At 44.9% G+C, this 19,518-nt stretch overlaps 2 protein-coding genes across 4 annotated transcripts; both read left to right on the forward strand.

The window, feature by feature from the left end:
* The first annotated feature begins 11 nt into the window (after nt 1–11).
* LOC134408151 (interferon-inducible GTPase 5-like) lies at nt 12–2,948 on the forward strand. The gene is made up of 2 exons (XM_063140296.1): nt 12–139; nt 1,459–2,948. The coding sequence occupies exon 2, from the start codon at nt 1,472–1,474 to the stop codon at nt 2,639–2,641; it is 1,170 nt and encodes a 389-aa protein (XP_062996366.1). The 5' UTR covers nt 12–139; nt 1,459–1,471; the 3' UTR covers nt 2,642–2,948.
* A 7,088-nt stretch (nt 2,949–10,036) lies between these two features.
* Nucleotides 10,037–18,635, forward strand: LOC134408103 (interferon-inducible GTPase 5-like). 3 transcript variants are annotated; one of them, XM_063140195.1, is made up of 4 exons: nt 10,037–10,160; nt 12,982–13,688; nt 15,556–16,607; nt 18,151–18,635. In XM_063140195.1, exons 2-4 carry the CDS (start codon nt 12,997–12,999, stop codon nt 18,168–18,170), a joined length of 1,764 nt encoding a protein of 587 aa, XP_062996265.1. In that variant the 5' UTR covers nt 10,037–10,160; nt 12,982–12,996; the 3' UTR covers nt 18,171–18,635. The 3 variants fall into 3 exon arrangements, with proteins under 3 accessions (XP_062996265.1, XP_062996264.1, XP_062996262.1); XM_063140194.1 differs by lacking the exon at nt 18,151–18,635 and adding an exon at nt 11,256–11,333 and having other exon boundaries at nt 15,556–18,046; XM_063140192.1 differs by lacking the exon at nt 18,151–18,635 and having other exon boundaries at nt 15,556–18,046.
* The last annotated feature ends 883 nt before the right edge of the window (nt 18,636–19,518 follow it).

Consider the following 19,518-nt stretch of genomic DNA (forward strand, 5'->3'; position numbering starts at 1 on the left):
TTAGCTTTTTATAGAACCAGGATTGGGAGGGAGAAGGAAGAAAGCAAACGGAGAGGCTTGGAAGGGGAGAACCTAACAGAACAGGCTTCAAAGCCCCAGAAGCCACAAGCGAACATTTGTGCTTTGCTAGAAGCAGCAGGTAAGGAGCTGGGCTTTCCTCCTGGGATGATTTCCATTTCTTTCAGGGGTTCATTGGGAGTAAAGAAGATAAACGCATCAGGAGCAGCTGCAACGTCTTTCTCACTCTGTGCTTTTAATCCATGCCAGAGGCAGCTGGCAAGGAGCTGCACTCTGAGCCTGGATTTGCTTCTCTTTCTTTACTTTGTTGGAGTAAAGAAGAGAAAAGCTTCTTGCAAAGAGCCAGGACTCTCCCTTAATTTGTTTCTCTTCTCTTTGAATGCTGTTGAGAAGAGGGCTTCATGCACACATTAGGCGACCGTATGAAAAGGAGGACAGGGCTGCTGCATCTTTCACAGTAGTATAACAAAGGAAATTTCAGCAGGTGTCATTTGTATGCATGCAGCACCTGGTGAAATTCCTTCTTCATAACAACTGTTAAAGCTGCAGGAGCCCTGCCCTCTTTTGTATCTGGTCAAGAGGACAGGGCTCCTGCAGCTTTAACAGTTGTGATGAAGAGGGAATTTCACCCGGTGCTGCATGCATACAAATAACACCTGCTGATATTCCCTTTGCTATACAACTGTGAAAGATGCAGCAGCACTGTCCTCCTTTCCATATGGCCACCCTATGCATGCAGCTCCAGAAGTATGGGCATCATTGGCCCACGAACGGAAGACAAACATCTCAAGATACTGAAACAAAGATTTAACATTTTAAGGCTTCTTCAAGGGGTGACAAAACGTCTGCAGAGATTCCTGTAACAAGGTCTCCTGCGAAAATTCACTGGCAACCTGCACCCTCTCCGGGCTTCCACTCACGATGTTACTCTGGGAGCAGCAACAGCACCTGTTCTTGCTGCCCTTGCCTGGTCTATTCCTACTTTCATTTTCCAGCTTCAGAGGCAAAGCTCAGGACAGGACAGAAGGTCATTCATTTGAGGGTGGTGGGGAAAGGCCCTCAAGTTTAACTGAGGTCATAGGAGTGTCTGTCCAGAAAGCAGAGCTGGCTGCTTCTTGAAGTCCCGCACGAGACAGTGAACCCGTGCCAAAGGTCCCACCTCTGCAAGGCAGCCTTGGCTTGCTAGGAAGGAGGGTGGGAGCACCTTCACACAGCAGGGGTCACTTCCAGACAGCCTTGCCATACCCTCCCTCCAGACAGGAGGAGCCAGTGCCAGCCCAAATCCACGCGACTGCGCTGATTTAGTCTGGCTGACTAAATAGTGAAGGTGTTGCTCATTTTACCAATGACACCATGAGTTGCAAATAAAGTTCTTCTTAAATAAGGTCGTGTTTTTATTTAGGCAAATGCTAAAACTCTTTTTGCTTCCTTCCTCTGTAGTTCACCGACGTCCATGGCTATGGAAGACTTCAAGGATGCTGTGTATCAGGGGAAACTGACGGACTCCGTGTCTAACGTGTGGGCAAAACCACCACAGTTCTTTAGCAATACTTCGCTCAACATTGGCTTCGTAGGAGAGCTAGGCTCTGGAAAGTCCTCCTTGATCAACACCATGCGGGGCTTAACTGTAAATGACCCGGGTGCTGCTGAGACAGGCATTCAGATGACGACACTAGAGGTCAAGGAGTATCCACATCCGGTGCTCCCAGGGGTCACCCTTTGGGACCTCCCGGGAAAGGGAGCCTCGCCTTTCGGTGAGGACCCTTTTGCTAAGAAGGTAGACTTGAATCGCTTTGATTTCTTCATCATAGTGGGCTTCCAGCGTTTCCGGTCCATCCATGCTGAGCTGGTCCATGAGATCCAAAAGATGGGCAAGAGATTTTACTTTGTGCGTACCAAAGCAGACCTAGACCTGGAGGCATCCAGGCGGCAACGGCCATCAGAGTACAATGAGGAGAAGATCCTCCTAGTCATCAGGAAGGACTGCAGGGACAGCTTGATGAGTGAAGGGGTGAGCAACCCTCAAGTCTTCATAGTGTCCAACTGGGAATCCGACCGCTTTGACTTTCCCCGCCTGCAGGAAACCCTGAAGAACGATCTCTTGGAGCTGAAGCAGGAAGCTTTTCTGCTCAGATTGCCAACTGTCTGTTTACCAGTCTTAGAGAAAAAGAAAACCAACATGAAGAAGAAGATTTTGATAGGAGCCCTTTGCATGGGGGTTATTGCTGCTCTCCCAGTCCCAGGCCTCTCCTTCCTGTCTGCCATCTTCCTGTTTATGAAGTTCCGCTCCTGGTGTTATCTTGACTTTGGCCTGGATGATCCATCCCTCACAGCTCTTGCTCAGCTTGTTGGGAAGACAGCAGCAGCTCTTAAAGAAGCGATGAAGCCCTTGGAGAAGACCACAGTGGCTTTATGGAGGACACCAGATTTAGTGGGAGCAGCGGTGATGATAGCAGAATACCACTACTGGCATCGTTTTCCCGTCCTTGGCTGCCTGTTGTCCGGAGGAATGTCGCTTCTTTCCTCCTACTTCATGCTATGGACATGTGCGTCTGATGGTGCCAACGACACCCAGAGGGTTCTGAGCAAAGCTCTGGCAACAGAGGAGAAAAAGTCCGTTTAGCAGCAAAGAGCCAAAGAGATACTACTACAGGGATCTCATTTCCTGCAGGGCTCAGCAGATTCCGAAGTCATGACCTGCAGGCATAAAATCCAGGTGCTGGGCACTGCATTCAGCAAAATGATAGCATCCGCTTCCTATTATATAGCTTCCTATTAGATTAGTATCCGGACCATATGGCAGCAAAGGGTAGAGACAGGCAATAGGGACGTGTGTCATCAGTGCTAATAAAAAGGAAATTTTGTACCAAGGCCATCAAAAAACCATACCCAAGAAGCTGAATTCTCCTATCTGTTCACTTTAGTCAAATAAAAGAAACTTACATAACTTCGCATTTTGCATAATTTATTCCAGATTTGCTTATAGGAAGGGGGCAAGGAGCTATTCAGCCCCCTGTAGCCCCTGATGATTCTTGGAAACATCACTGAGCTCCACATTGTGAGCATTGCACTCATACTTGCAGGGATATTTTTACAGCCATCATAAGGGCTAGAAACTTATATATATTGAGATTCGCAGCAAGTTGAATTCTGCCGCCTACACCACATTCTTCAGGTTTTCTATGCTTCTGTGAAATTCTGACATACTTGCGAGAAGGTAGCATTTAGAGTCGTTTTGAGAAGGTGAGACGTGGAAGCTTTTAACTCACAAGGTGTCTGCCTGGTGGAATGGAAGCACGGCTTTCCTCCCCCTAGAAACTCTGGGCAGTTATAAAAACCCCCCCCCCATGCTTTGTAATCTGGAAAGGAAGCTAAAGTCTTTGCCACAGTAAAAGTGAAATATGCTAAGACTCTTCTGTCTTGTATCTTTCAAGATATTGGTCACATTGCAACCCTTAAGGAGAGCCGAAGCGAGATACAAAGACATAGCTTTATCGAATTATCTAATAACTACTCGCAAGACATATGAGTATATAAAGGCAAAAGAATACCAATTGGACCTCACTGTAACATCAAACCTTTCATCGGATGGATTGCATATTAAGTCTGCATTGCAATTAGTGAATTCCTTCTCATTTCAAAACCTGCTTCCTTTCATCCCAGCGTGTCTTTCTATGAATTCTAATGCGTTGGCGGCTTCAGCTTCTCCTTTTTTTCATTTGCACGTTGTATAAAACATCTCCAACACACATAGCAGCAATTGAACAGGAATCACAATAACGTTTGTGGGGTGGTGGAAAGGAAAACAGATCTTAGCATGGTTTTAGCACATAACACTAAAAGCAATGGTTGACATAGCTCAGTGTGACAGAGCACGTGCTTTGTATGCAGAAAGACCCAAGTTCGATCCCAGGTTTCTCCAGCTAGGGCGAGAAAAGGAATCCTGCCTGAAACCCTCAAAAGCCACTGCCAGTCAGTGTTGAGAATACTGGGCTAGATGGACCAATGGTCTGACTCAGTATAAGGTAGCTTCCTATGTTCCTAAACCTAAGTTCCTATGGAACTTAGGAACATAGAATCTTGTTCCTATGTTCCTAAACTGTCCAGTTCTGGGCTCCACAATTCAAGAAGGACGCAGACAAGCTGGAGCGTGTTCAGAGGAGGGCAACCAGGATGTTCAGGGGTCTGGAAACAAAGCCCTATGAAGAGAGCCTGAAAGAACTGGGCCTGTTTAGCCTGGAGAAGAGAAGATTGAGGGGAGACATGATAGCACTCTTCAAATACTTAAAAGGTTGTCACACAGAGGAGGTCCAGGATCCCTTCTCGATCCTCCCAGAGTGCAGGACACAGAATAAAGGGCTCAAGATAAAGGAAGCCAGATTCCAGCTGGACATCAGGAAAAACTTCCTGACTGTTAGAGCAGTGCGACAATGGAATCAGTTGCCATGGGAGGTTGTGGGCTCTCCCACACTGGAGGCATTCAAGAGGCAGCTGGAGAAGCATCTGTCAGGGATGATTTAGGGTGGATTCCTGCATTGAGCAGGGGGTTGGACTCGATGGCCTTGTAGGCCCCTTCCAACTCTGCTATTCTATGATTCTATGATTCTATGCTAGGGTGACCCTATGAAAAGGAAGACAGGGCTCCTGTATCTTTAACAGTTGTATTGAAAAGGGAATTTCAGCAGGTGTCATTTGTAGATATGGAGAACCTGGTGAAATTCCCTCTTCATCACAACAGTTAAAGGTGCAGGAGCTATACTAGAGTGACTAGATTTAAAAGAGGGCAGGGCACCTGCAGCTTTAACTGTGGTGATGAAGAGGAAATTTCACCTGGCTCCCCATATATACCAATGACACCTGCTGAAATCTCCTTTTCAAAACAACTGTTAAAGATACGGAGCCCTGTCCAACTTTAGTCTGTAGTCACCAGTCTTTCCCAGCCAGCCACTTTCATTATTCCACATTTCCTTGAAAGCCAACACAAAGCAGCAATGACTTTATCGTAAAACAAGTAACGCTGATGGCAAGAGGAAGGTGCTTACTCTTCAGAGCCAAGATGGACTTTGGGAAGCTGAAGAAGGGGAAATTCTGCTGGAGTGGAAGGTGTCTCTTCTCTCCTTATAAGCTCCCCACTTTATAAGCAACCTGTGTTTCCAAATATAGAAAATAACTGAATATGGAAAGGGAAAGTATATGCTTCCTCTTCTGCCCTTTACCTATCAAGGTGTTGGGTGACATGCAATGGGGCTAAGGGAGTGGGGAGTTGAAGAAAAACAACTTTCATCCAGCAAGTGGGTGAAAAAAACTCCTCAGTTTTGGGTTTCCATGGCTGAATGGGGACTAGAACCCAGATTTCCTGACTCCCAGCGCAACACTTTAGCCACTATACCACACTGGCTCTCCATTTCATCAGATGCAATCCATCTGATGAAAACTTGGATATGTTACTCTTTGTGTATTTTTATAAGCTTGAAATCAATAAAAATATTTTTAAAAACACATTTAATGCTGCTTTTCAAAACCTTTAGTAAAATCTAAATTTGCTGCCACCTCTCTTACTTCCACCAAATCCCTCCTCCCTTATAATCAGCTTTGACTGTGAAGTACTCCCATGCATCCTGCTTTAATTGTGCTTCTCAGCCAAAAGAACTGACCTATTTTACTACCTCTTTAGGGGCAAATCTTTTGTTGTTCTCCGAGCAGCCACTGGGGGCGCAGGAGGAGGATTTGATATGTTTAAAGTACAAATTAAACAAAAGCATACCAAATTTGAGTCGGATTTGGTCATCTGTTGATTTTTTATGATTTTTTTACATTTCTCCCCCTTAAACCCTTTTCCTGGTATGCAAAGGATCTGAGGAGCGCTGCCACCCAGGATGTGATTTAGCCAACAACAATGACAGCTTTATGCTATGGGGATTATTCGAGGGAAACAGGTACGTGGGATGAAGCCTTGTGATAGGGTGTCCATGGTGAATGGGCTGTGAGGTCACACATTTCCCCCCATCCCAAAGTTGCACCAACTCTCTGCCCCCCCTTCCCTGTTCCCTGTAATATTTACAATTACTTTGACAGGGAGATAGAGCTCCTTTACTTGTGCTGTTTCCCGCATGATTAAAACCTTGCATGATCACTGAGTAACACAATTGGAAACTTGGCATCTGCCAATACAGATAGAGAGAGGTCATGTGGAGTCAATACTTTCGAAACTCAGGAGACATGTGACAAACAGCCATAAGACTCAAGGCTCCATGCCCTTATTTTCACCACATCACTCCACAGGGCATTCCGCTCCCCCCTCCCACTCTCTCCCTCCCCTACAGCATATTCTGGCCCAACAACTGATTTACAAGAAACAGAAACTTAAGCTACCCAAGTTAGGTTTCATTTTCCTGTAAATCTGCCGTTTCACCAGCCTGCTCTCTGAAGTAAAGGAATTGTAAACAGGATGGGATTTCTGCTGGAAAGATTCAATCAACACAAATGGATACCCTCCACTGAAATGTCTCTTCTGAAGAAGGTCTGGCAAAGTGTCCAGCAACTCCACATTGAGTCCCAAAGACAGGAATGCATCAGGGTTGTTGTTGTTTTGGGGGTGTTGAATGTGGTAGAGTGGTTTAGTACATCTCCCCTTCCCCAGCCCAGTTACAGTGGCCCTGTTCAGAAGACACCATAAACCCCATCTTTAACCACGGTGGTTAAGCCAGAAAGCCAGACTGTGTTCAGAAGACTCCTTAAACCATGGCTTTAACCATGGTGAATAAGGTTTTTTACGTTTTCCACCAGGGTTTAAGGTGTCTTCTGAATGGAGCCGGTGTCTCTATAAATGGCCACATTGATCCAGACTTTGGTTCAAATAATATCTTAATGATCTCAATCACAGCCATATGTCACAATTTAACTAACTTTATAATATATTTTAGTCAGTTTTAAAATGCTCTTTGACTACCACGAAGTTGAAGTAGCACCTGAAAAATGCCACTAATCAGGGCCAAAATAGACATGATGTTTGTCCATGTGTAGTTTATTATTATTTGAAGTATTTACGTATATACTGCCCTTCATTAACAAATTCCAGGGTGGTGCCCAATATTAGAAGCAACCATTAAAGTTGAGATAATAATCTACAATAAAACAGAACATCTAACAAAGCTAGGCATTAGAATTAGCAAATGGTTGCTTAAACACACGTCTTCAATAAGTGCCAAAACACCACCAGGGGTGGCACTTGTCATGCTAAAGGGGGGAGAGATTTCCAAAGGTGTGGTGCCACAACTAAAAAGGCCCTGCCCTGGTTGCTTTAAGACAGACCTTTGCAGGAAATGGAACAACCAGGATGCCCTGATCTGTTTTTATCTCAATGAATGGGCAGGTTGATATGGGAAAAGATGCTCCCTCAGGTAAATTGGTTCCCAGTTTTTAAGGATCTTATATGTCAATAACATCACCTGGTAACTAGGGTGACCATATTTGGGAAACCAAAAAAGAGGACACCTAGTGTGTGTGTGGGGAAGCAGCTTTCTGAGTCCTGCAGAAAGTACGTTATTCCCCCGCCACCTTAAAGAACCCGATTGGAGTGGAGGAGGGGAAAGGATTTCATTCTGCACCACCACCATCCCCTCCAATTGGGGCCTTTTCTATAATGTCCAGGAATGACCCCCTTTCCCCTTTAAGACCTCAATTGGAGCTCGGGGTGGGGGAATGATGTGCCTCAAGAAAGCATGTCATTCCCTCCTGCCATGCTAATGGCAGCCTTAAAGGGGAAGGTGTGTCATTCCAGGACATTATTGAAAATGATAGAAAATCCCCCTGACACCATGGAAAGAACAAAAACCAGGACAAATCCAGGGAAATCCTGACAGTTGGTCACCCTACTGGTAACATACTGGCAGCCAGTGCAGTTCTTCGAACAAGGATGGAACATGCAAAGACGTAACGCGCTTCGAGCAGACTGTCTCATTTAGCAACCTCAGCCATCGAGTCCTGCATTAGCTGCAGTTTCTGTACCAGTTTCAAGGAATGCCCCACACAGAGTCCACTGCAGTAATCCAAGCTCAAAGTTACCAACGCTTGGATCATTGTGGCCAAGAAATCCCTGTCTACCAAAGCTGGTAAAAGATACTCCTCGTCACCAAGCTCCCTTGCAGCTTTCAGTGGCAGAGATGGTTCAAGGAGTATCTCCAAATTATGAAGCTGATACGTTAGGGGGACTTCAACCTTGTTTTGAACAGGTAACCAGCCTAATTATATACATCTACGATCATCAGAGGAGGTCCTGCTGCTCTTCATTCCAAAATGATCGGAAAGTTGCCATGAAGGACCTCGACCGTGGGCTTTCTCTGTAGCAGCCCCCACCATCAGGAAAACCTTCCCTCGTGCGGTTCTGGAGGTGGAAAATGGGGCGGAAAATGTAACAGCCTTTAAATGCCTCCTGAAAACTTATCTTTTTAGACAGGCTTTCCCTGTACTATAAGTTATTCCTCACCATGCTGCAGACAAAAAAAGTCAGGGTAAATTCCCAACTGCTTCAGAGCTTCGGGGGCAAGCCCCGGGCTGCCTGCGCAGTGGCTTATGCATCATATAATTGACCACGCACCCACCCCGGGGCTTTCCTCACATATAGACATCCACTGGGTGGACAGGATGGAGAATATGATATGCAGGGGTGGAAGTGGAATTGTGGAAAACATGATGAACAACTTAGAACCACCTACTTCTCTTTTTTTTCTTTTAGAGCAGACTTCCCCAACCTGGTCCCTTCCAGATGTCTTGGATTGCAATGCCCATCATTGCTTGCCAGCCTATCCATCGGCATCCTCTTTCCAGAATCCTGCTTCCACCAAGGAACTCCAAAACAGGTGAAGCACTTTAAATAGACTATTTTAAATCAAATGAGGCACTGGCTATTTTAAACTGCCTTGTATCTTACTTGTATTTATTTATTTTTGCCTGCCTCCCCAAATACAGGGGGATTTAGAAGTCTTTGAAAACTGCTTAGAACACCATTTTGACACTCCATTTCATAAGGGATGGGCCAGGGTAGTATTTGAAGACAAGAAAATAGCAGATGCCTTTTATTTGTTAATCCCTTATCACACAAACCCGAACTCCTGCGCATACGCACAAGAACCTAAGAAGTTCCATGCTGGGTCAGACCAAGGGTCCATCGAGTCCAGCACTCTGTTCACACAGTGGCCTACCAGCTGTCGGCCAGGGACCCACAAACTGTCTAGCTCCTTCCTATCTCTCCTCTCTCATCTCACACTATTGCCCCGCTCGTGCTCTTCGCTCCTCTGATGCCATGTTTCTCGCCTGCCCAAGGGCCTCTACTTCCCTTGCTCGGCTCCATCCATTTTCTTCTGCTGCCCCTTACACCTGGAACGCTCTTCCAGAACATTTGAGAACTACAAGTTCAACCGCAGCTTTTAAAGCTCAGCTAAAAACTTTTCTTTTTCCTAAAGCTTTTAAAACTTGATTTTGTTCTGACTCTATACTGTTAGTTTTACCCTACCCAGTGCCTGTTTGCATTCTCTTCCCCTCCTTATTGTTTTATTATGATTTTATTAGAATGTAAGCCTATGCGGCAGGGTCTTGCTATTTACTGTTTTACTCTGTACAGCACCATGTACATTGATGGTGCTATATAAATAAATAAATAATAATAATAACAGCAGCCTACCACCCATGTTCCACAGCAGCTGGCGTAGATAGGCTTGCTGCCTCGGATACTGGAAGTAGCGCATGCGCACACACACAGAACTTTTGGTTTCTAGAACTGACTTTGTTACAATAATTATTGCAGGGAGGGGATTACTTCAGAAGCAGAAAACGCTAGATATTCCTGGCATCTTTAGGAATTAAATAATGGTGGGTCTACGGGGCAGAGTTTTTGTGTGGAATTATTGCTCCTTCTTGAAAATTTCCAGATCCCACCTCCTTGGTGGGTGGAGTGTATCAGGCTGTCGGCTGTAGTTTTGAGAAAGAATCAACTATGCTTTCTCTTTCGTTGTGAACTGGACTTCAGTCAAGAAACCACAGCAGAGTTTCTCAGAGTGGGAAGAAAACAGCTATCCAATCAACCGTTGAACAGATAGTGCTGTTTCTTCAGCTCCTCCAAACCAGTCCTTCCTTGGGCGTAAAAGGTAAGTCATTCTCTCCTGGTCTCATTTCCCCCCACTTGCTTCTTTGACCTTGCGAGGTTTCTCAAAAGAGCAATGGTCAAATAGTATTTAGTTACATACACAAATGTTTGGATTTTTTACTAGGGGTGTGCACTGCCCATAAGATTCAGTCTGCTCTACAAAGAACTTGGGCCGGATCTACACTATTGCTTTAAAGTGCTTTATAACAGTTTTATAGCGCTTTGAAGCAGTTAAAGCGCTTTATAACTTATAAACCGCTTTAAGGCAGTAGTGTAGATCTGGCCCAGGACTTCTATGACAGATCTTGAATTTTGAATGGATAAATTCGGCCAGCAGTACTTATCTTGCAATAGAAATAATAGGAAAATTGTTCAGATATGTACAGTTTTAGAATGTAGATAAATGTTTTGCCATGAGCTTTGGCCAGGAAAGTGTGTACTTGGTCACCTTCAAATTCAGTTGCACCTTCCAGGTCCACATTTCTTGCAACTTTATTATTTACAGGAATCATTAAATTAGTGATTACAGAGGTGGGGAAGTAGGAGGAAATTTTCTTGTTTGCCCAAGGAGGTGGCCTGGCTATTCTGAGCTGCTTTTGTCTCCTCAGGCTGCCAGCTCAATTCTGAGCCTTAAATCATGTTGAAGTCTTATGTTTGCTGCTATATGTGGGCTAATAGCTTCATCACACCAGGGTTATACTGTGCAATCACTGCAAATTGCGTGCAAAGGACTCTCAAGTTTTCCAGCTTACAATCTGCTTTGACTGTGAAGTACTCCCAGGCATCCGGCTTTAATTGTGCTTCAAAGGCAAAAGACCCAACCTATTTTGGAACTACTTTTGGAGCTAATCATTTGTTGCTCTCCGAGTGGCCAATGGGGGTGCAGGAGCAGGACTTGATGTGTTTAAAGAACAAATTAAACAAATGCTTATGTCTGCGTAAGTTTTAAAGATAATGACATCAGAATTGGCACAGTAATAGATATTAAGGAGAGCTTTAAACATACCAAATTTGAATCTGATTGGGTCATCTGTTGATTTTTTATGATTATTTTTTTTACATTTCCCCCCTTAAACCCTTTTCCTGGTATGCAAAGCGCTGCTGCCCGGGGTACTACTACTACTACAACAACAACGACAGCTAAATGCTGTAGGAGATAATTCGAGGGAAACAGGTACGTGGGATGAAGCCCTAAATGGGGTTTTCTACTCCAGCAGTTGCCCAAAATCTGCTGGAGGTTGCCACTCTACCCTGCGCCTCTTATTACAGACACATCTTCCTTAGTCTTCCATGGGCCTTCACCCCCATCCCCTCCTTTATTTTTTCCACCTGTCAAAGTTGTGATGGCTATGTAGTGCATCAATTTACATATTAAATATTTAAGGTGATGCCCAAGGGATTGGGGTGGGGGAGCCTGGATGTCATGAAGGAATTAGTGCCTGGACCCTAGTTGGGTGACCATCTACTGCCTACGGTATGGATTGTGAATCTCTATCTCATGGGCCAAAATCCCCTTCCAGCTCATGGAAGTCTCAGGTGAGAAGGGGTGGATGGGAGCTCCCAACAGATCTGCAGCCTCAATGAGCACTCCTCAAGCTTGCAGCTCAGTATTACTTTGCTTGATTGGGGAAGGCGATGGAGGAGTGAAGCCAGCTCCCAACTCAGCCGATGCCTTGATGACCCTCTCCTTGGGGAAGCAGCTACGAGGGTTTCATCTGCCATTCCAATTGGGGACGGTGCATGATAGGCAAAGGCCTGCCATGCCTGTATGTGTACCGGGGAAGCCTCCTAAGCACTGGGGTTGTTTGATAAGGTGGCCCAGTTGGCTGCAAGGAGGCCAGACCTCTCCACCATCCCTCCCACAATGTGGAGGTTCAGGAGGAACAGCTTTGCTGAAATCACATGTCCTCCTTGCCGTGAATGTTATACAACTTGAGCAGAAAAAGGCACCTTGCCATCGACACAGTGATTGTGTGAATGTACGCTAGTTATCTGGGTACATAAAATAGCAAAGGAATACAGGTTAGAATACAGTGGGGAACATCACATGATTTGGAATGCAGGTGTGTCAACAGAGAAGCAAAGCCCTGCTGTATATGTATATTTGGGGCATGTCTACACCAGTTGTTATCCCAGGGATCACCCTGGGATCATCCCTGTGCATCCACATGACCCACAGGGGATTCCGGGGGCAGGGAGGGAAGATCCCTGCATTTCCCTGGGGTAACCGGGACGGCTTTAATCCCAACTTTTCCCATAGTCTCGGAATCATCCCGAGACCGCAGGGTGGGCGGCCGGGCGGCCCAGTTTTGTCCCTGTTCCTCACGAGCAAATGTGAGGAGCTGGGAACCGGGCATAGGGCTCCTCAGGGGAGGGGAGTGGGATCAGGTTTTTTTTATTTACATTTTTATTTTCGCTGGAGCACTCATATGCTCCAGCTCTTTTTTCTTTCTTTTTTAAAAATGGCCACTGCGACAGGCGAGATGCCCGGGATGTCACATGGCCATGTATGCATTGAGGGGGAGGATCTTGCAATCAGAAAATCATGAGATCCTACCCCCTCCCTCCCGGAATACCGGGAGGTCTAGACATGCCCAGAGAGAGAGGGGGGGGGGGGATACAAATACAGATATAGATATATAGATATTCATCTTGTCCTTTATCATAATATGAAAATGCATCTCATACGGGTTTAGTTGCTGCAGGTATGCCTTCAGCAAATCAATTTTTTCACTAACGTAAATTCATATAGTCAAAGGAAACTTTCATGTAAACATTATGTTGCAAGAGTTAACTATCACAATCTTTCTGTCCTTCTTTAGTTCAACTAAATCATCATGGGTGGAAAAAGCTCAAAACAACCATTAAGAAACAATGTCCCCGAAGCAAAAGCTCGGCTTTTTCATTCATTGGGAAAAAACACACTTGACATTGCCATCACAGGGGAATCTGGTGCTGGTAAATCATCTCTTATCAATGCCCTGCGGGGCATGATTAACGATAATCAAATAGGTGCAGCTGTGACTGATGTGATAGAAAGTACAATGGAACCAATGGCATATGTGCACCCCGGACATCCAGAAGTAACACTGTGGGATCTCCCAGGCATAGGAACAAATACGTTTACAGCAAAGGAATACGTAAAAGAAATGAATTTTCACATATATGATTTCTTCATTATTGTTGCTAAAGAACGCTTCACCGAGATAGACGCTACACTGGCCCATGAAATTCAGCGAATAAAGAAGAGCTTTTTCTATGTGCGCACAAATTTGGATTTCGATATGAATTCTGAAAGAAGGAACCCACATTTCAGTGAGGACAAAACGCTAGAGAAGGTGAGGGAAAACTGCTGTGAAAATTTGAGAAAGACAGGCGAGTCTTCCCCAAGGGTTTTTCTAATATCCAGGTGGGATTTGAAGAAGTTCGATTTTGAAAGTCTTGAAAAGGCCCTATGGGATGAATGTGACAAGCTCAAGAGACATACCTCAACACTGCTCCTGGACCAAGAAAGGAAGAGATGTGATAAGTATGTTGGGTTTAAATAAGGCAACAACATTGATTAATTATGGATCTGCAACTATATATATTGTTTTGTATAAAATAACCTGTTTTTTTCCCCATATCCCAGCGTGGGTTCCCAAATCCTCGTATATAAGGATGTGAAGACCATGCGCTGCCCCCCACCCCAATCCTCACCTTCACAGTATGGCTAGAAGGCCCCAGTGGTGTCATCAACTCCTGAGCTAAGTCTTGTGTTGCCCTAGCCTGATAGGCCATGGGATGGGGTAACCACCCCAATTCCCCTCCAGCTCTGGTGGAGGCTAGCTTTGTACCATAAGGATTCTTCAGAATGCTTACCACTATCACAGCAAGATCTCCTCTCTACCTTGCATGGGGCCAAACAGGAAGAAGGGCTAGCTTAACTTGGCATCATGCCTCCCCGCCTGCCACTTGCCAAGTATTAAGTCATTCTGGTCCACTTAAAAATCAGCAAAGAAGGTGGCACACCCTTCCAGGGCATCATGCACAAATTCCTCAAACTGTGGCAGAGAGGAGATCCCCTTGTTGGATGTCAATGCCATCATTAGATGAGGTTCATATTTCTCCTGACCATGTCAACTGGGTTGACTGCTCCCTTCCATGCCCTCTGCTCCAGACTATGGTAATGTCTGGAAACCAGGCCTCACTAGCTGCAGGTCCATTAACATTCTCTCCAAATTGCAGCACAAGGACACTGAGAAGTGGGTGCTTCTTTGGACAATGGAAAAGAGCAAACAGGGTCTGGTATCCTATTCAATGCCTTCTGAACTTCTTGGCCTGGCTTTCAAACTGGAGCCAAGCTAGGATCCAGCAGTGGAACTACATGCCTGCTTGTGATCCCAGGAGATGTTGCTAAGGCTGCATGTCAGCACCTGCTTAGGAGGCTCCCAACAAAGAGGAAATAGGAGTCTCCATTGTACACAGCATCTCCAGCAAGGGAAGCAAGCCCCCATTTCATCCTTGATCCACATTCAGGTGCTTGATGTCAATTTGCTCTTAAGTCTTTTCAAAGGCTGTGGCACTGCATACTATCGTGCCCTGTATGTCTTGCACCAGAGGATGAACCTCGAACAATCCATCAGCAGAGGGAAATAGGTTACTCTTGAACTAAACTAACAAAGCCAGTTTTTCAACACTGCCAATATGCATTGGCAAGTGACAACCAGGCCAAAACTTTCTGTTCAGATTGATCATGGAATCAAAGAGAGAAATCCTCCCTCAAACATGGTTGATGAAAAATAACTGCTCTGCAATGGGAAAATGGTCAAAACTCATACTTCTGTCCAGGATTCAGACTCCTGTCCTGTATCCAATTCTTGTACTTCCATGGGAGGGATTTCTGTCCATGAGAATGTGTGATCATGTTTGCATAAAATCTAGTTAGGTTTGGTTAACTGGCTTGTAATAATACCCAACCCAGGCTGTACTGGGAATTTAGCTTTGTTTTATCCTTTGAATGAATTTTCTACATATTCTTGTAATATCTTGCTCTTTCCTATATTTGAGATTTCCAATTGCTCAAAACCCAATGCCCAGCAGAATGGGGGTATTAAGGGAAGGGCTGAACGGATCCCACAGCAGTTTAATTCCAACAATATGCAATCTCCACTCCACCCCTTCTCCTTGAAGATACTTAGGGCCAAACTAGATATAACAACAGTAATCACACAATCAGCAATTGCATTTTTAAAAGAAAACAGCAGCTAGTTTTTAATTGGTGCATGCTTTTCTCAATGGTAAGCATGCTCAACTTCCCACATGATTAAATATACAATTCAAATTATTGAAGGAAAGGGAAATTTAGACATTAAACAATACAAGTTAACAATCACAATGTTTCCCTTCTTTCTTAGATCAAGTAAACCTTCACTAAGAGCTATCCTGGGTGGTGCCATCTCCAGAGCCATCTTAAAAATTGACCTTAAAGAACTGAAGACAGCTTTGGAAAAAATGGATATTCAAGATGTTATAGCTCAAAGCCTTCAAGAGTTGGACTTACTGGAAAGGACCACACTTGACATTGCCATCACTGGGCAGTCAGGTGCTGGCAAATCATCCCTTGTCAATGCCCTGAGGGATATGACAGATTTTGAAGGGAGCTCAGCTGAGACTGGGGTGGTACAAACAACAATGGAAGTAAAGGAATATCAACATCCCTTATTCCCCAAAGTCACGATATGGGATCTACCAGGAATTGGAACACCTGAGTTTAAAGCAGATGAATACCTAAAAAAGGTAGACTTTAAGAAGTATGATTTTTTCATCATCGTTGCTTCCGGGCGTTTCACGGAGCAGGACACCAAGCTGGCCTGTGAAATTCAGAAAATGGGCAAGAGGTTTTACTATGTGCGCACCAAAGTGGATGTCAGTATTGATTCTGAAAGTAAGAAACAGAACTTCAGTGAGGAGAAAACCCTTGAGAAGATAAGGAATTATTGCTGTGATAATTTGAAGAACGTAGGGGAGTCTTCCCCAAGGGTTTTTCTAATTTCAAGGTGGGATTTGAGTCTGTATGATTTCCCTTTCCTGCATGACACTTTGGAGAAGGACCTGGATGACCTCAAGAGACATGCTTTAATAACAGCTATGCCAGCTTTCTCAAGTGAAATGTTGACAAAGAAAAAGGCTGCAATGGAGGCCCTGATATGGAAGTTAGCACTTGTGTCTTGTTTTATTGGGGCTGTTCCTGTCCTGGGCCTCTCTTTCGTTTGTGATATTGGCATCTTGGTGGGAGCTATGATACATTTGTGCAAGGTCTTTGGCTTAGATGAAGCTTCCCTCCGTTCGCTGGCAAACCGGGTTGGCAAACCTATCCATGAACTGAAGTCGGCTATCAAAAACACCCCAGGAATCAGTGAAATCTCAAAAGAACTGGTAGTTGGCCTCTTGTCAAAGTCATTGTTATGTACGTCACTGACGGTGATCGAACTGATCTGTGATTTTGTACCTGTGTTGGGCTCTATAGTTGGAGGAGTTAGTTCTTTTGCAACCACATTCTTCATGCTGAGAAGTTTTCTGCAAAATGTCGTGGCAGATGCTGTAAATGTTCAAGCAAAAGCTGCCAAGAGTTAGGAGTTCTGACTAAAGATCCAAGTCTATGAACCATTCACAGGATCAACTGTGAAACATGGGGGGGGGGGGAGGAAATTGGACTGGGATTTCTGATTAGAAGCTTTCTTCCTGCTTTAGCTAATGCCAAGATTGAAAAATAAAACCAAACAAATGGCAAATAAAGAATATTGCTATGCAGAAGTGCCTAGATAGAGTATGCTTCAGGGGTTTATGATTCAATGTATCTGACGGAAGAGAAAAACACTAGGGGTGTGCACGGACCCCCCACTCCGCTTCACTTTCAGATCCGCCATTTTCGGATCGGGCCGCTCCGCCCCGCCCCCACTCCGCCTGTGCCCACTCCGCTCCGCTCGGAGCTCCGGATCCGGATCGGAGCTCCGTTCCCCCCCCATAGGGGGGGTTACCGGGCCCTGCCGCCATCGCCGCCCATGCAGCGACGGCGGCAGAGCCCAGTAAGGGACCAAGGGAGAGGGGGACTTTACCTGCCTCCGTCCGCGGTCCGTCGCCGTCTTCAATTGAGCCTGTGGTTCCACCAGGAAGTCTGGGCCGCAAGTGGCCCAGACTTCCTGCTGGAACCATGGGCTCAATTGAAGACGCTGACGGACCGTGGATGGAGGCAGGTAAGGGAGAGGAGGGCGGGGGGACAGCAGCAGGGGCCGGTAAACCCCACTTACCTTTCTGGCGGAGCTCCGGATCGAGGTGAAGGATCCGCCTTCACCTCGATCCTCTTCGCCACGCTCCGCCGGCCCCCCAATCCTCTTCGCCTCTGCCTTAAGGGCAGGCGAAGCCCCCTGCTCCGCTCCTGCTTCTACGGTCCGATTAGAAGCGGAGCACATCCCTAAAAAACACTATGCGAATCCAATGGAAAAGAGATAGTCTCTAGTGTTGGAAAATAGAAAAAGGGTTTTATTTTTTGCTACGTATATCTTCAATCTTTAAAAATTGTATTGTTGTAAAAGGACTTAATGTATAAGAGACTATCTCTTCTTTTCCATTCAATGTATCTGACACCGAGAAGCTACATGGGGAATGATTTATCAGGGACAAGCAAGAGAAGCACAGGCAGTACATTTCAGAAAGATAACTGTTGTTCAAACACTCTATGCAAGCCTTTGATATTGATTGTTAGATTGAGAGGAACCTAGGTTTAACTATGTTATCAATATGCTTGCTACTATTTTCATTGATCATAACTTGTGTGTATTTAGGAATGTTTGTGATCTGCCTAATCTGCCCTTAGACTGAGCAATAAAAATGTATTCTTTGATACCATATTTGTGTGGTCTAGCTTGAGAGGCATTTTCAGGGATCACTACCCATATGCTTTATTCCACGAAGCTCAAAACACTTGGTAAAGATTTTCAAATCTATCACAGATGCACCCATTCAAGTTTGAGAAACAAGCTCTAGTTGGATGGAGTCAGAAGCAGTTATTTGTCTCAAATGGATGTGAAGAAGGCAAGAACATAAGAAGAGCCCTGCTGGATCAGACCAAGGGTCCATCTAGTCCAGCACTCTGTTCACACAGTGGCCAACCAGCTGTTGACCAGGAACCCACAAGAAGGACACAGGTGGAACAACACCCTCCCACCCATGTTTCCCAGAAACTGATGCCTCTGATACTGGAGGTAGCACACAGCCATCAGGGCTAGTAGCCATTGATAGCCTTTGCCTCCCCTTTTAAAGCCATCCAAATTGGTGGCCATCATTACATCTTGCAGTAGTGAGTTCCATAATTTAACTCTGTGCTGTGTGAAGAAGTACTTCCTTTTATTTGTCTTGGATCTCCCACCAATCAGCTTCATGGGATGAACCCGGGTTCTAGTATTTTGAGAGAGAATAAAATGTCTCCCTATCCACATTTTCCACACCATGCATAATTTTGTACACCTCTATCATGTCTCTCCTTAGCTTCCTTTTTTCCAAGCTGAACAATCCCAGTTGGTGTAACCTTCCCTAGGGAAGATGTCCCAGCCCCTTAATCATTTTAGTTGCCCTTTTCTGCACATTTCTCAATTTAAGGGGTAGAATGACATAATACAATGAGGCAACAACTTTCTGCTCCAGCCAATCCTTGCTTCATTATCATCATCATCATCATCATCATCATCATCATCATCATCATCATTATTTATTACATAACTGCCCCATAGTCAAAGCTTCCTAGCTGGTTTATATAAGTTTAATTAAAAACATTATACAAAATTTTAAACCATAGGAACATGCAGCATACACAAGAACATACAGCAAATATATACAACATTTTTAAACCACAGGAAGATGCAGCATATGCAAGAACATACATTAAAAAAACACCCTATAAACAACGTGCTTCTTTCTGCCTAGTATGCAATCCCAAAGTGAGGTGGCTGTCCTCAGCCATACCCATTTGTACTTGAAAGGAAGCCTAGGCAGGTGCAACTGAACTGGCTCACCTTTGTTGGCACCTGATGAACCTGATAGCTACTTCTCCATAAAATTCCAGATACATCGATATATCAGCAATCCCCAACCTGGGACCCTCCTGATGTTCAACTCCCTCCTGTTCAACTCCCATCAGCCCTGGTCAGCATGGCCAATGGTCAGAAACACTAGGGAACTAGTGATGGGCAAATGTGCCTCTGGTGAATTTGTTTCTCCCCCCACCCTATATACCTGAATTCACCTGTATTCACTCAAACAAGAGTTCTCTTTTAGTATGAAATCTCATTCAATGTATATGAGGTTTTGCCTTAGAGGTTTCC

The sequence above is a fragment of the Elgaria multicarinata genome, chromosome 13 (assembly GCF_023053635.1).
Source record: "Elgaria multicarinata webbii isolate HBS135686 ecotype San Diego chromosome 13, rElgMul1.1.pri, whole genome shotgun sequence".
In the NCBI taxonomy this organism is placed as follows: domain Eukaryota; kingdom Metazoa; phylum Chordata; class Lepidosauria; order Squamata; family Anguidae; genus Elgaria; species Elgaria multicarinata.

Bases quoted from the DNA above. Each gene is read 5' to 3' on its own strand.
- LOC134408151 (XM_063140296.1), top strand. From the start codon at position 1,472: ATGGCTATGGAAGACTTCAAGGATGCTGTGTATCAGGGGAAACTGACG.
- LOC134408103 (XM_063140194.1), top strand. From the start codon at position 12,997: ATGGGTGGAAAAAGCTCAAAACAACCATTAAGAAACAATGTCCCCGAA. The intron at 13,689-15,555 runs GTATGTTGGGTT...CTTCTTTCTTAG, and splicing joins GAAAGGAAGAGATGTGATAA to ATCAAGTAAACCTTCACTAA.